This window comes from Oryctolagus cuniculus, chromosome 11 (genome assembly GCF_964237555.1).
Source record: "Oryctolagus cuniculus chromosome 11, mOryCun1.1, whole genome shotgun sequence".
In the NCBI taxonomy this organism is placed as follows: Eukaryota; Metazoa; Chordata; class Mammalia; order Lagomorpha; family Leporidae; genus Oryctolagus; species Oryctolagus cuniculus.
Window position 1 is genome coordinate 115,952,268 of NC_091442.1, and position 14,198 is coordinate 115,966,465.

Consider the following 14,198-nt stretch of genomic DNA (forward strand, 5'->3'; position numbering starts at 1 on the left):
GATTTAATTATGGACATCAGACGCACAAAATTTTTACCCTATGTAAAATTATCTTCACGGTCTGAGGACAAGAAGAATTTTTTAAAAGATGCAAAGAATATAGACCATAAAGGATAAAATTCTACCTCATTAAGATTCAGAACTTCTGTTATTCAAAAATTCCATATGAAGTGAAATAGCGAGTCATGAACTGGAAGAGCGTTTACGAGATGTAGCGCTTAGCCTCTGGAACAAGGAATGCCGACACATCAATGAAGAAAAGGCAGGGGCTTGATGCAGCGGGTCAGACGTCACCTGAGATGCCTGCAACCTGTACTGGGTAACTGGTGCAAGTTTCAGGTGCGGTCCCAATTCCAGCCTCCTGCTGGTGTGCCACCCTGGGAGACAGCAGTGATGGCTCAGGTACCGGGTCCTTGTTACCCGTGTGGACCAATTCCAGCCTCCTGCTGGTGTGCCACCCTGGGAGACAGCAGTGATGGCTCAGGTACCGGGTCCTTGTTACCCGTGTGGACCAATTCCAGCCTCCTGCTGGTGTGCCACTCTGGGAGACAGCAGCGTTGGCTCAGGTACCTGGGTCCTTGTTACCCGTGTGGACCAATTCCAGCCTCCTGCTGGTGTGCCACTCTGGGAGACAGCAGCGTTGGCTCAGGTACCTGGGTCCTTGTTACCCGTGTGGACCAATTCCAGCCTCCTGCTGGTGTGCCACCCTGGGAGGCAGCAGCGTTGGCTCAGGTACTTGGGTCCTTGTTACCCGTGTGGAAGATGGGGACTGAGCTCAGGGCTCCTGGATTCCTCCTAGCCCAGCCCCAGCTGTGTGGGCATCTGGGGAGGAACCAGCAGATGAAGAAATCTGTCTGCCTTAAAAAAAAAAAAAAGGAGGCGGTGAGGGGCATCTGGCCCAGAGGTTAGGTTGGTTCAGACGCCGTGTGGACGCCTGTATTCTGTGTCAGAGGGCTTGGGCTGGAATCCCAGCTCTGCTCCTGACCCCAGCTTCCCACAACCTAGGAGGCAGCACACACATGTTCTTGCTCACTCTCTCTCTGCCTAGGAAAAAGATAAACAACCAAACAGAAGAAATGACCAAAGACATGAACAGATATTTCACGGATGGGGAACATAAATAAGCCATACCCATGAGGTGTTGCAACATATGAAAATGTTAGATTACATTATTCAAAATGCACACTACAGGAAATGGGACACTAACACCCACCACACTGGCGATTTTTCAAACATGACAACAGCAAGGGTTGGTGACAACAATCAGAACTTTGGGAAACAATTTGGCATTACCTGGTAAATTCAAAGATTCTCATACCTGGCCATACAGCAACTTTACTCACAAATACACAATATATGCCCTAGAGAAGCTCTCATCCATGAGAATCACAAGTCACGTACAAGAATACAAGTTCACAAACATCACTGCTTGCAATATAAAAAACCTTAACACGTGCTACTGATGACAGCACTGATTCTACAGAATACACATATACCTACAATGAAATATGGGAGCATTTAACAAGTCAGTGGAACGGGAATAAAAGATAACTTTGTGTTGTTGCAAAGAACCTTGAAATTCACACTGTATAGGTTTTTCACAACTACATTTTTCATGAAGTTTTTTGAAGATCCATATGCATGGACTTCAAAAATATTTTGTACCAAAATAAATTTACCTTTTAATTCTATTTTCCATGAACTTTTTTGAAGCATCCTCAGACTGCACAGCAGTGAAAACAAATGACAACCCCCCACACAGAAATGAATCTCAGGAACACAACACTGAGTGACAAAAGGCAGTCACAGAAAAGCCAGCTCGGGATGGCTCCAGTTATACAAAGTCCCAGAGCTGGTGAAACCAAATGACATTCTGTTCAGAGTATAAACACACACAGCGAAACTGCAGAGAAAAGCAGCAAGCGGTGAGCACGGAATTCAAGAGTGGCTCCTCCGCAGGGGAAGGGGGTGGCGGGCTCGGCAGCCACCACCAGGGCTGTTGCGAGGGAGCCAGTCCCCCCCACGCTGCAGGTCAGGGGAAGAGCAGCCCCTGCACGCCTCAGGAGGGCAAGGACCAGGAGGAAAGGAGAACCGAGGACGCCGCACCAGAGTTAACTTCCCCACTTTATTTTTGCCTTGGGTTAAAGTTGCCAAAATCATAACATGGAAATGGAACCATCTGCTGACAAGATAAGTTAGTGAACTGGACAGAATTTACCAACAGAAATTCAGAATAATGTAGTCAGAGTCTGTATCAAATCAGAAAAATATAAATAAAGGCCTATTTTATTTGAAAGAGGAGAACAGAGGCAGGCATCTGGTCTGGGGGTTAAGATGCCTCTTGGGACATGGCATGCCGTACCAACGCCTCGCTTCAAGTCCCAGCTTCAGTCCCGAGTCCAGCTTCCTGCTAACATGCTCTGTGGGAAGCAGCAGGCTTGGGTCCTGAAACACACACGGGACCCCTGCATTGAGTTCCTGGTCTGGTCCTGGCTGCTTTGGGTGTCTGGGGGAGTGAACCAGTGGATGGATGGGAGATCTCTCCATCTCTCTGTCTCTGCCTCAAAAATAGTTTTTTTAAAAAGGAATGAAAGAAGACATGGGTATCTGGCGCAGTGGTTAGGATGCCCAGCTGGAACACCAACATCTCATATCTGAGTGCCTAGGGTTAAGCCCCAGGTCAGTTCCTGATTCCAGCTTCCCGCTAATGCACACCACACAAGGCCGTGGTGATGGCTCAAACAGTTGAGTCCAAACCTCAACATGGGAGACTTGGATTGAGTTCCTGGCTCCTGGCTTTGGCCTGACCTAGCCCCAGCTGTGTGGGCATCTGGGTGGTAAATGAGGGATGGGTGCCCTCTCTGTCTCTCTCTCTTCCCCTTTATGTCTAATAAATAAATAGAAAAAAATGCGAAACCTCACCCCCAATAGAAGACGAAATCCCATCCTATTAAAAATATGTGTATGTGTGTGCTTGTAGCTGGAATGACTGGTGATGTAAGTCCCAGAGTCCCTGAAACTAAATAACACAGTTTAAACACGTGGAGTAGAACTACCAGAGGAAAGCAAGGAACGGCGAGCACAACATCCGAGTGACTCCCCGGTGGTGAAGGAAGGGGTGGGCTCAGAGGGACGAACGTGAGCGCTCACGTGGGTCTGAGGAAACACCCTCACACGTCGTGAACTGTCGCTCCCCGTCTTCGCGGAGGAACGACACAGGACCCTGCGCTGTTCTTTCGTCTGCTCGGCCCTTCCCGGGTTTGCTGCTGGTTCTTCCCGGGTTGGCTACTGACCCTTCCACCTCCGTGGAAGGGCGGTTCCCCCTGCCACTTTCCCCACTTCCGCGGGGGAGCGGCACACCGCCGGCCGGCTCTCTCGGGGGCTGCACAGGTGTTCCTTCAGATAGATGTTCCCTTTAGATGTTCCTGGTGCATGTTGTCTCTCTCCTCCTTTATAGTCCTCTTCCACCAATCCCAACTCTGCTACCCACACACCGAGTACGCTGCTCTCCTCCAATCAGGAGCAAGATCAGCTCCTGCAGCTCAATCAAATTGGCGAGAGGCAGCTGCGTAGAACTTGTTACTCCCTTCTCAGCGCCATATTGTGGGAGAGCAGATGCATAGAATAAGTCTTAATTCCAGTAACTTAGTCTAGTCCGAGTTGCTCCCCACAGTGAACCAGCGTGGCAACTGGTGCTGATATATCGAGGGGCTGGTCGGCAGCATCAGCTGAAACGCAAATGGGCACATTACGGCCCAGGAATTCCGTTTCTAGGATCCACACTAGAGAAACACTTAGACAAGCGCACAGCTATTCGCGGAAGCGTTATTTGTGAAAAGTAATAAACCCTCGAGTGTCCATCAGCAGGGGAATGAACTACAACACCCAGGCACACCTGGAGTTTTACTCATATACACATACGGCAAATCTCTGAATACTGATGGACACTGAAGGATTGATAGCCATGGGATAGTCTTAAGTTTAAAAAAAGTTTCAGAAAAATGCAGAATATGTTCTAAAACAAAATAAACAAGGTCAACTTGATATACTTGTACAGGTACGCGTATGCACACACGCGGAGCGAGGTCTGAAAGCAACCACCAAATTGGTAAGGCACCTGTAGGGAGGGGCTGTTAAAGCAGGGGACAAGGGGAGGTTTTAGCTGGATCTGTTTTGTTTGAATTTTTGAAAAGAAGAATGCATTTACTTACTGGTTATATGACTTTTAAATAGAGATTATGAAATAGTTATGATGCAAATTCTGTAACAGAGATTGTAAGCACATGATGAAAGGAGGAGTGAGCTGGGCACGTAGGAGAGCTCACAGCAGCAGTGCTATTTCACTGGGCCTTGCTGTTTGCACAGGACTTTGTCAAGTATTTCCAATTTGCTGGAAAACTGAGGCAGGCTATATTTACCAAAGATAACTGTACCAACCACCCCTTCCAGTATGCTCTTCTCTCAGTATGGCATTGACATTCCTCATGGAGAGGCAGGGCTCTGTGTCTCCCCCTCCTCAACCCTGGGCAGGACTTCGTGAGTGTCTTAATGAGCAGAATGTGGTAGAAGGACCACAGCTGACTTCTGAGATTATCTGGCTTGTGCTGGGTCCTTGCTTTCACAGAACGCTCACCCTGGGAACCCGGCCATCCCGCTGTGAGGAAGCCCACAGTAGCCCATGTGGAAAGACCACAGGAAGAAGCTCCTGTGGAGAGGAACGAGGCCCCTAGCCAACAGCCAGCATCCATGCCAGACACACGAGTGAGCAAGCCTCAGAGATTCCTGCCCCAGGCTTTGTGTTCCCCAGCAGAGGCTCAGATACACACCATGGCACAGAGACAAGCCATCCCCACTGTGCCCTGTCCTAATTCCTGACCCACAGAATCCATGAGTATAATAATGGTTATTTTATACCACAAAATTTGATGGCAGTATGTTATGTAGTCAAAGTAACTGGACCATTCTAAAGGGAAGAAACTACTTAAATAACAAAATGTCGCAGAGCACTGTGTGCATGGCAGTTTGGGGTGACAAGTCCAGAAAGGCTGCCTGGGATCAGACCATGACAAGTTTTCTGTGTCAATATAGAAGAAAAGACTTATCCTATTGGCAGTGCAAAATGATTGAACGTTTTTAAGCTAGAAAGTCAAATGCCATGGTCTGAATTTTAGCGACATATCTCAGACCAACGTCAAGGGGAGTTTAGAGAAAAGGAACTTATAAATAAAAAACTTGACTTAAAAAAAGAAAAGATTTGTTTATTTGGAAGGCAGAGATACAGAGCCAGGGGAGACACACAAAGAGAGAATCTTCCATCCACTGGTTTGCTCCCCAAATGGCCACAATGCCTGGAGCTGGGCCAGGCCAAAGCCAGAGGCCAGGAACCAGCACCCCAAGGAATGCCCATGTTGCAGCGGGCAAACTTAACCTTGCACGCCACAGCGTCGGCTCCAAACCTCTCCAGTGAAAGTGTGGGATCATCCTTCAGGCTATCTGTTCCGTGACTTCTTTCCTCTTAGGGTTGCCTCTGATGACATTTACACACAATTTCACTTGCATCTCAATTTCAGGGGAGGGGCCGTCACTATGGCGTAAGGTAAAGCTGCTGCCTGTAGCACCGGCATCCTATACGACCCCCAGCTCCAGTCCTGGCTGTTCCACTCTGATCCAGCTCCCTGCCAACGTGCCTGGGAAAGCAGTGGCAGACATCCCAAGGCCTTGGGCCCCTACATCCTTGTGGGAGACCTCGGTGAAGCTCCTGGCTTCAGCCTGGCCCAGCCCTGACTGTTGTGGCTACCTGGGGAGTGAACCAGCAGATGGAAGATCCAGTCCTCCCTCCCTCCCTCCCTCTCTCTCTCTCTCCCTCCCACCTTCCTTCTCTCTCTTGCTCTCTCTCTCCCCCTCTGCTTCTCCTTCTCTGTAACTCTCACTTTTCAAATAAACAAATAAATATGTTTAAAAAATAAAATAAAATGTCAGGGGAAAGAGTTTATGATGGCTTGAAAACCTGCAGCTTTGTTCATAATTGCCAAAACCTGGAGACAACCAAGATGTCCTTCACTAAATGAATGAGCAAATGAACAGTGGTGCAGCCTGTTCACTGTGAAAGAAAAGAGCCCCAGTCCACGGAAGGACAGGGAGGAACCTGAATACAAACTACTAAATGGAAGAAGCAACGTGAGAAGGCTATACGCCATATGATTGCAACTGCACAACAATCAGGAAAAGGCAAAACCATGGAGACAATAAAACGATCAGTGGTTGCCGGGGTTAGGGGAGCAGGACTTTCAGGGAGGTGGAGTTACACTGTGATGCTGTGATGGTGGACACGCGTCATTGTACACTTGTTCAGTCCCACAGCATGTGCGACACCTAGAGCGAGCCCTAATGTAAACTGTGGTTTTGGGTGAAAGTAACTTGGCCATGCAGGTTCATTGATTATAACCAATGGCCTGCTCTGGCGTCAAATACTGATAGTAGGGGTAAGGGGTTTATGGAAACTCTCTGCATTTTCCACTCAATTTTGCTGTGAATCTAAAACTGCCCTAAAAAGGAAAGTCTATTTTTCAAAATGTCAGGAAGGAAAAATGTTAGGGGGATGTTAGAATACAAAACGCTTTCTCTTCTGTTCTCCACATTTCTGGAAATGGATCTGTTTACTTAAGTGCCTTACAGTGATACAAGGCAAGCTGTGTAAAAAGTGTAACCACTGGAGCGGGGGTTGGGCTCGTGGTTAAGACACAGGTGGGACACGTGTGTCCCGCACTACAGGGCCGGGTGAGATGCCCAGCCTTCTGCTGACGCAGGTCTTGGGAGGCGGTGGTGCTGGCTCAGGTGCCTGAGTTCCGGGCTTCAGCCCCAGAGCAGCCCTCGTCTTGGACGGCACCTGGGGAGTGACCCGGCAGCTGGGAGTGGCCCTCCTCCCCCACAGCCAGCTCCCCAGCAGGCTCGTGCACTGTCTCACACAAAAGCTTTACAAGTGTACGTCCCCCTCCCTCCCACACCTGCTTTATAATAAAATCCCATGAATGTGAGCCTGCAAACACATCTACACTAATCCATCGCAGCTTTTATATTTTAGGTGCTGAGGGTCCCTGTAAGTGGCAAATTTAAGGTGCATGGCCCAAGGGGAGGAAGGAGATTGAATCAAAAGCAGAAAGGGCCACCTCCGTCAGCAGGGAGAGGAGGCCCAGACGGCTGTAGGGGCAGAGATGCACTACGCGACGAGAACACCCGGCTGGCCTCTCGGCAGAAGCCCTTCATGCTACCTTCTGAGAAAATCCAGGGGAAGAACGTCTTGAAAATGCGGAGTTCACAGAGAAGACGGAGGATGAATGGCTCGACAGTGAGTCAATCAGGACCTAGAGGGTCGGGAGCCACAGGGAGCCCAGCTGGAATTCAATTGTGCAATTTCTTTGAGGTTAGCTTTGCATCATTTTATACTGCATCTTTCTCTGATGTTAATTATTCAAGAGATGATGAACCAATCTGTGGAACAGACACCATGCATCTTGCCTTTTCATATTTTCCCTAAAAGCCTGCTTTGGAAAAATGTCATAATTTAAACTCTTTATCCAAAAAAAAGAAGTTAATGAAAACAAGAAAAGAAACTGAAATTAATTTTCTGCCTTTTGAAATCATTTGTAAAAGATTTAAGACTTCTAGTTAATTTCTGAAATAGGACAACGAAAAAAGAAAAAAGTAAAATAGAGGAAAATACGAACAAAACCTGGTGAGACAGGATTATAGGCCCACGTGTGGGTCCCATATCCAGGTCAGTCCTGTACCGCATTATCAAAGTTAACTAGAAGCCTACTGGCGCTGTATTCCACAAGTAAGATCCAACACAGGGGAGCCCCTGAGCAGTCTTTATTGCTCGTGTTGCTGAATATTCCTTAATCGTTTACCTGTGTCCTGCAGCTTACACACTTCGGCAGCCCCTGCTGAAAACCGCGCGTGTGAAGAGACAACGGAAGGAGGGACTGCTGGCAAGAGTGGCTTTGGATCCTCATCACAGAACACCATCAGGTCCTGACAAAACACAGGGGAGAACATGAGAGCCGGAAAAAAACAGACTCACTCTCACTAGATGGGGCAATTTAGGAGCGGACCACGTGGTCATATATGCTGATATCACCATGAACACGCTCATGTCGCGCACATGGAAGTTCTTATACCCCTGGGTTTCTGCGGAGTGTAGGGCGGACTTCGTGCTTGGGGATCTCCCTCTCCTCCCCACAGACACTGTATGGACAAGCAGTGACTCTGCTTAGGCCATTCCCGCTCCCTACCACCCCTTGAGCAATCTTAGAGCAAACTGTCTTCACATGCCAATTTTTTTAAATTAGTAATAAGAATTTTAAGAATACCTGTGTGCTTTTATTCATGTTTTAAAATTTAAACTTTTTATCATGAGGCCAAAAGCAGTCAAAACAGACAGTCACATGGATCGAACAGCAGTCAGCTGTGGTAGCTCTCGTTTCCCGTCTGTCCCCACTCCCCCACCCGCTTTACGCTGAAGGACATCCTAGATCCTAGATACAGCGTTTACTTGATGTGCATTTCCGTCTTGTTCCACTTGGGTTGCTATTACAAGAACTTTATCAACTGGATGACCTATACATAACAAAAACCTGTTTCTTACAGCTTTGGAGGCTGGCAAGGCCAAGATCCCGGTGCTGGCGGATTTGGTGTCTGCTGAGGACCCGCCTCCCCGATGGCCATCTTCCCACAGTGATCTCTCCTAGCAGGCGGTGCTCACGGGGCTCTCTGGGGCCTCTTACAGACGCCTGTCCTTATAACCCAATCACCCAAAGGCTCCACCCCCTAATACCATCAGCGTGGGGCTTAGGGTTTGCAGGGGGTGGGGGCAGGGGCAGAGGGAACAAGAACATTCAGACTGCAGCAATCTCTACATGATAAAAAACTCTTTAACACAATAATCGCATCACACTGACAAACTTCACAGTAACTCGTCAATGTCATAAAATTAACATAAACCGCTCAGATTTTCACTTTCTTGTAAGTGTCATAAATAAGGTTTTCTATAGCTGGTTTCAAAGAAGATCCAAATACACCCTGTAAAGTTGGCTTGGCAGATATGTCTTGTCTTTTCCTGTGAATTGAAGACACTTTTTCCAGTGCTTTACTGAATATATTTAACATGCAGTAAAAGGGACAAACTTTAAATGTAGCATTCAGTAGCTTTTGTCCTAAGCATACATCTATGTAACCACTTTTCCTTCATTCCACAAAGGTTCCTGAATTCCTTTCCAGTTGGTACAATCCCCCACCCTCCATAACCCCCATTCCACCTTCTGCTTTCTGTTATCACCAGTGAGTTCTGTCTATTCTTGAACTTCCTATGATAATTACACTATAGAGTCTTTTGTGTCCGGCTCCTATTACTCAACATATCGTTTGTGAGATTCGTCCACGTTTTACTGTATATTAGCTTCTTCTTCCCTGAGCACCCCCGCCCCCTTCTCTTTTGGTGAGAAATCTCCCATTGTATGAACAACATCCATTCTCCTGCTGTTATGCACGTGCTTGTTCAAGTCTTTTTGGACAAATACACTCATTATTACCAGATTATTTCTTCGGAGTGGAATTACTAGCTCATAGGTTTCCTTTTTAACTTCCTTAGACACTGCCATTTTAGAAAAATCATTTTCCAAAGTGAATTACCACTTCTGAAAAGTCAGACTTAGATTCTGAAATAACTATAGTTTTACATTCAATTGTAAGAAATGAGAGAGACTCTACATCTCCTTTACTCAGTTTTCCCCAAACATGTCACCCTGGAAACTCACGGTACAGCACCACATGCAGGTACCGACACTGGCGGAGTCAGGACACGGAATACTCCATGGAAACTCACGGTACAGCACCACATGCGGGGTACCGACACTGGCGGAGTCAGGACACGGAACACTCCATGGAAACTCACGGTACAGCACCACATGCGGGTACCGACACTGGCGGAGTCAGGACACGGAAGACTCCATGGAAACTCACGGGACAGCACCACATGCAGACACTGACACTGGCGGAGTCAGGACACAGAATACTCCATCACAGTAACGAGGATCCTTCCTGATGCTCTTTATAACCACACCCTCCCCCCCTTAACCCCTACTACTCAGTTCTTTATTTCTATAATGACATTTTAAAATGTTATATAAATGGAATTACACAGCATGTAACCTTTGAGTATTAGCTTTTTCTACCTGGCATAATTCCTGAAGATGCATTCAAATTCATCCAAATTGTATGTACCAATAGTTGCTTCCCTTTCATTGCTGAGTACTATCCATGATATGAATACATTACAGTTTAATCTTTGACAGACACCTGGATCTTTCTATGCTTGTGCTATTACAAATAGAGCCGCTGTGAACATTTGTGTACAGGTCTAGTATGCTTTTATAGGTAAGTTTTCATATTTCTGGGATAGATGCATAGGAGTACAACTGCTGGGTTTATGGCAGTCAATGTTCAGTTTTACAAGAAATTATCCAACTTTTTCAGATAGCTGTATCATCTGAATCCCCACCAGTAATACAGGAAGGATCTTATTTTTCCACATCCTTACCAGCATCTGATGGTGTCCACCTTTTATTTTAGCCACTTGAATATTTCATTTTATATTAAAACAAAACAAAAGCAGTGAGAGGGCACTCCCATCCTCTGGATTACTCCTTAAATGCCCAAAATGGCTGGGGCTGGGCCCAGGACTGGAGCCAGGAGTTGGGAACTCAATCCAGTTCTCCCCCATACACAGGCTACAGGGACCCAGCTGCCTGAGATACCGACGGCTGCTTCTGGGTCTGCACTGGCAGGAAGCTGCAGTCAGGAGCCAGAGCCAGGAACTGAGCCCAGGCACTCTGCTTTGGGACAAGAGTGTCTCAGTCAGCACCTTCTCTACTAGGCTAAATGTCCACTCCGTCACTGTGTGTTTAAAATACATTTTCCTGGAGGCTGAAGATAGCAAACATCTTTCATTTTGTTATTTGCCACTGTCGGTGCTGAAGTAACTTCATATCATCTGCTTATCTTCCAGTTTCTAGTTTGCTAAGAGTTTTCTTTAATCATAAATGGGTGCTGGATTTTATCAAATGCTTTACGGCAACATTTGAGATCATCTTATGATTTTTTTTCTTGAGCTTGTTGATATGATTAATTTCATGAGTTTATACTGACATAGTTCCAATTCAACTTAAGAATAGTGAGTTCTTTGAGAAGCAATGACTTGAACAGCCCTTGTCTTGACTGTAAAGGAACATTTTTTTCCCTCTTAATAGAGAATGGGACTGGGAATGGGAGAGGGAGGAGGAGGTGGGGTGTGAGTGGGGTGGCAGGGCGGGTATGGTGGGACGAATCACTATATTCCTAAAGCTTTACTTATGAAACTTGTACTCATTAAATAAAAGGTTTCTTTGGGGGGAAAAAAAAGAACAGTGAGCTATGACAACCTCACCTATCTTACACCCATATCTCCTTTCTTCCACGCTGGAAATCCCAGCTGAGGAGGATACCAAAAATGATACAGAATATCACATTATTATGCATTTGATTCATCCCTCATACAACAGTCTCAGAGCAAAAACACAAATACCACAGGACAAAAACATCAACACAAAACAAGGCTATTTGTTTAATTTCATTTTACATTTTTAGATTTTATTTTCTAATTACACAAAATCGTCCCAAGGTTCCACCGGCAAATCCAAAAATAAGACATAGTAAAATTTAGCTCAATTTCTCCTCTCCCTCTACTTTACTTCCCTCTGTCCCATTGTGGGTCATTTTTAAAATTTTTAACTGCCGGTGCCGCGGCTCACTAGGCTAATCCTCCGCCTAGCAGCGCCGGCACACCGGGTTCTAGTCCCGGTCGGGGCGCCGGATTCTGTCCCGGTTGCCCCTCTTCCAGGCCAGCCCTCTGCTGTGGCCAGGGAGTACAGTGGAGGATGGCCCAGGTGCTTGGGCCCTGCACCCCATGGGAGACCAGGAAAAGCACCTGGCTCCTGCCTCCTGCCATCGGATCAGCGCGGTGCACTGGCCACAGTGCGCCGGCCGCGGCGGCCATTGGAGGGTGAACCAACGGCAAAGGAAGACCTTTCTCTCTGTCTCTCTCTCTCACTGTCCACTCTGCCTGTCAAAAAAAAAAAAAAAAAAAAAAAAAGTAAAACATTTTTCTAATGCTCTTCATTCAGCAAAAACAAATTTCTGGATATTAAGATTTTAATATATATAATAAATCAAAGTGGAGGCAGTACTGTGGCACAGCAAGCTAAGCTGCCTCCTGCCGTGCCAGCATCCGTATCAGAGCACCAGTTTGAGTCCTGGCAGTTCTGCTTCTGATCTAGCTCCCTGCCAATGTTCCTGGGAAGGCACTGGAGGATGACCCGAGTCCTCCGTGTGGGAGACCCGGATGGAGTCTTCAGCTTGGCCTGGCACTGTGGCATTTGGGGCATGAACCAGCACATGGAAGAGCTCTCATCCACCCACCCATCCGTTTATTCTCTCTCTCTCTCCTTCCCCTCCCTCTCCCCCGATGCCGGGTGTGTTCCACTCTTCCCTTCAAATAAATAAACCTTAAAAATTTAAAGCATAAAAAAGCCAGGGCCACTTCTTATAAAACTAAATATACTCTTGTGACCCAGCTATTTTACTCCTTGGTATCTACTCAAATGAATTGAGATGCATGTCCTCACAAAGCCTGGTACACATATGTTTATCGCAGCTTTATAATAATTGCCAAAACCTGGAAGCCACCAAGGTGTTGCAGTAGGTGAATGGATAAACATGGTATATCCACATAATGGAATATTATTTAGTGTTCAAGAGAAATGGGGCCGGTGCCGCGGCTCACTAGGCTAATCCTCCGCCTAGCGGCGCCGGCACACCGGGTTCTAGTCCCGGTCGGGGCGCCGGATTCTGTCCCGGTTGCCCCTCTTCCAGGACAGCTCTCTGCTGTGGCCAGGGAGTGCAGTGGAGGATGGCCCAGGTGCTTGGGCCCTGCACCCCATGGGAGACCAGGAAAAGCACCTGGCTCCTGGCTCCTGCCATCGGATCAGCGCGGTGCGCCGGCCGCGGCGGCCATTGGAGGGTGAACCAACGGCAAAAGGAAGACCTTTCTCTCTGTCTCTCTCTCTCACTGTCCACTCTGCCTGTCAAAAAATTAAAAAAAAAAAAAAAAGAGAGAGAAATGGGCTATCAAGCCATACAAAAACATGGAGGAAACTTAAATGTATATTAGTACATGTAAGAAGCCAATCCAAGAGACCTACGTGCTGTATGACTCCAATTATATGACATTCTGGAAAAGGTAGAATTATAGAGACAGAAAAAGGGTAAGTGGTTGCCAGAGGGGATCATTAGGCAGCGCACAAAGGATTTTCCTGACAATGAAATTATTCTGCAGGATACTACAATGGTGGATGCACGTCATCATACATTTGTTGAAACCCAGAGAGAAACCAAGAGTGAACCTGATGGGAACTTCAGACTTTGGGTGATCATGCTGTCTCACTGTAGGCTCTCTGACAGTAACGAATCGACTACTCTGGAAGAAGATGCTGACAGTGGGGGAGACTGAATATGCGAAAGGGGGCAGAGGGTATACAGGAAGTTTCTGTACCTTTGCTCAGTTTTTCTGTGAACCTAAAACAACTCTAAAATTCCATTTGTTTTTTAAACCATGATGACTTTCTATAAAGTCTTAAAGGAAGGTCTTAGAATGATTTAAAATCTAGAAGTTGTACAGGAAAAACAAGGTGATTTTGATAATACAAAAATTAAACACTTCTATAAGGCAAAAAGAATCCATAAATAAGGTCAAAAATCAAATGAAAAATTGAAAAAATAGACAAGAATGAAAAAATGGGCTAATTATTTAATAAATGGCTCTTGTAAACTGATAAAAGATGTGAAATCAACAAAATGAGCTAAAATATGAAAAAGTTAACAATAAAAGGAATGCAAATCCCCAATAAAACACTTGAGAAATTTTCAAGCTCATATACAACTACAATAAAACAAAATTTTTTCCACCCCAACTGACAAAAATGCAAAAGTTTGACAAAACTCAGTATCTGCAGAGACAAGAAGAGTCACCTGGCACAGCACTGGTGACAGAAATTGGTGCAACTTCAGGGACGCAATTTGCAGTACTTTTTAAAAAGCATTAGTTATTT

At 46.3% G+C, this 14,198-nt stretch overlaps 1 protein-coding gene across 2 annotated transcripts in view; it reads right to left on the bottom strand.

The window, feature by feature from the left end:
- The window catches only part of ENTHD1 (ENTH domain containing 1), a 141,152-nt gene that overhangs the window by 51,423 nt on the left and 75,531 nt on the right, over positions 1–14,198 (bottom strand). For both annotated transcript variants that reach the window (XM_002721414.5, XM_051834068.2), the window contains one exon: positions 7,908–8,031. In XM_002721414.5, the coding sequence (XP_002721460.3) occupies positions 7,908–8,031 (124 nt within the window). The remainder of the gene's footprint in view (positions 1–7,907; positions 8,032–14,198) is intronic.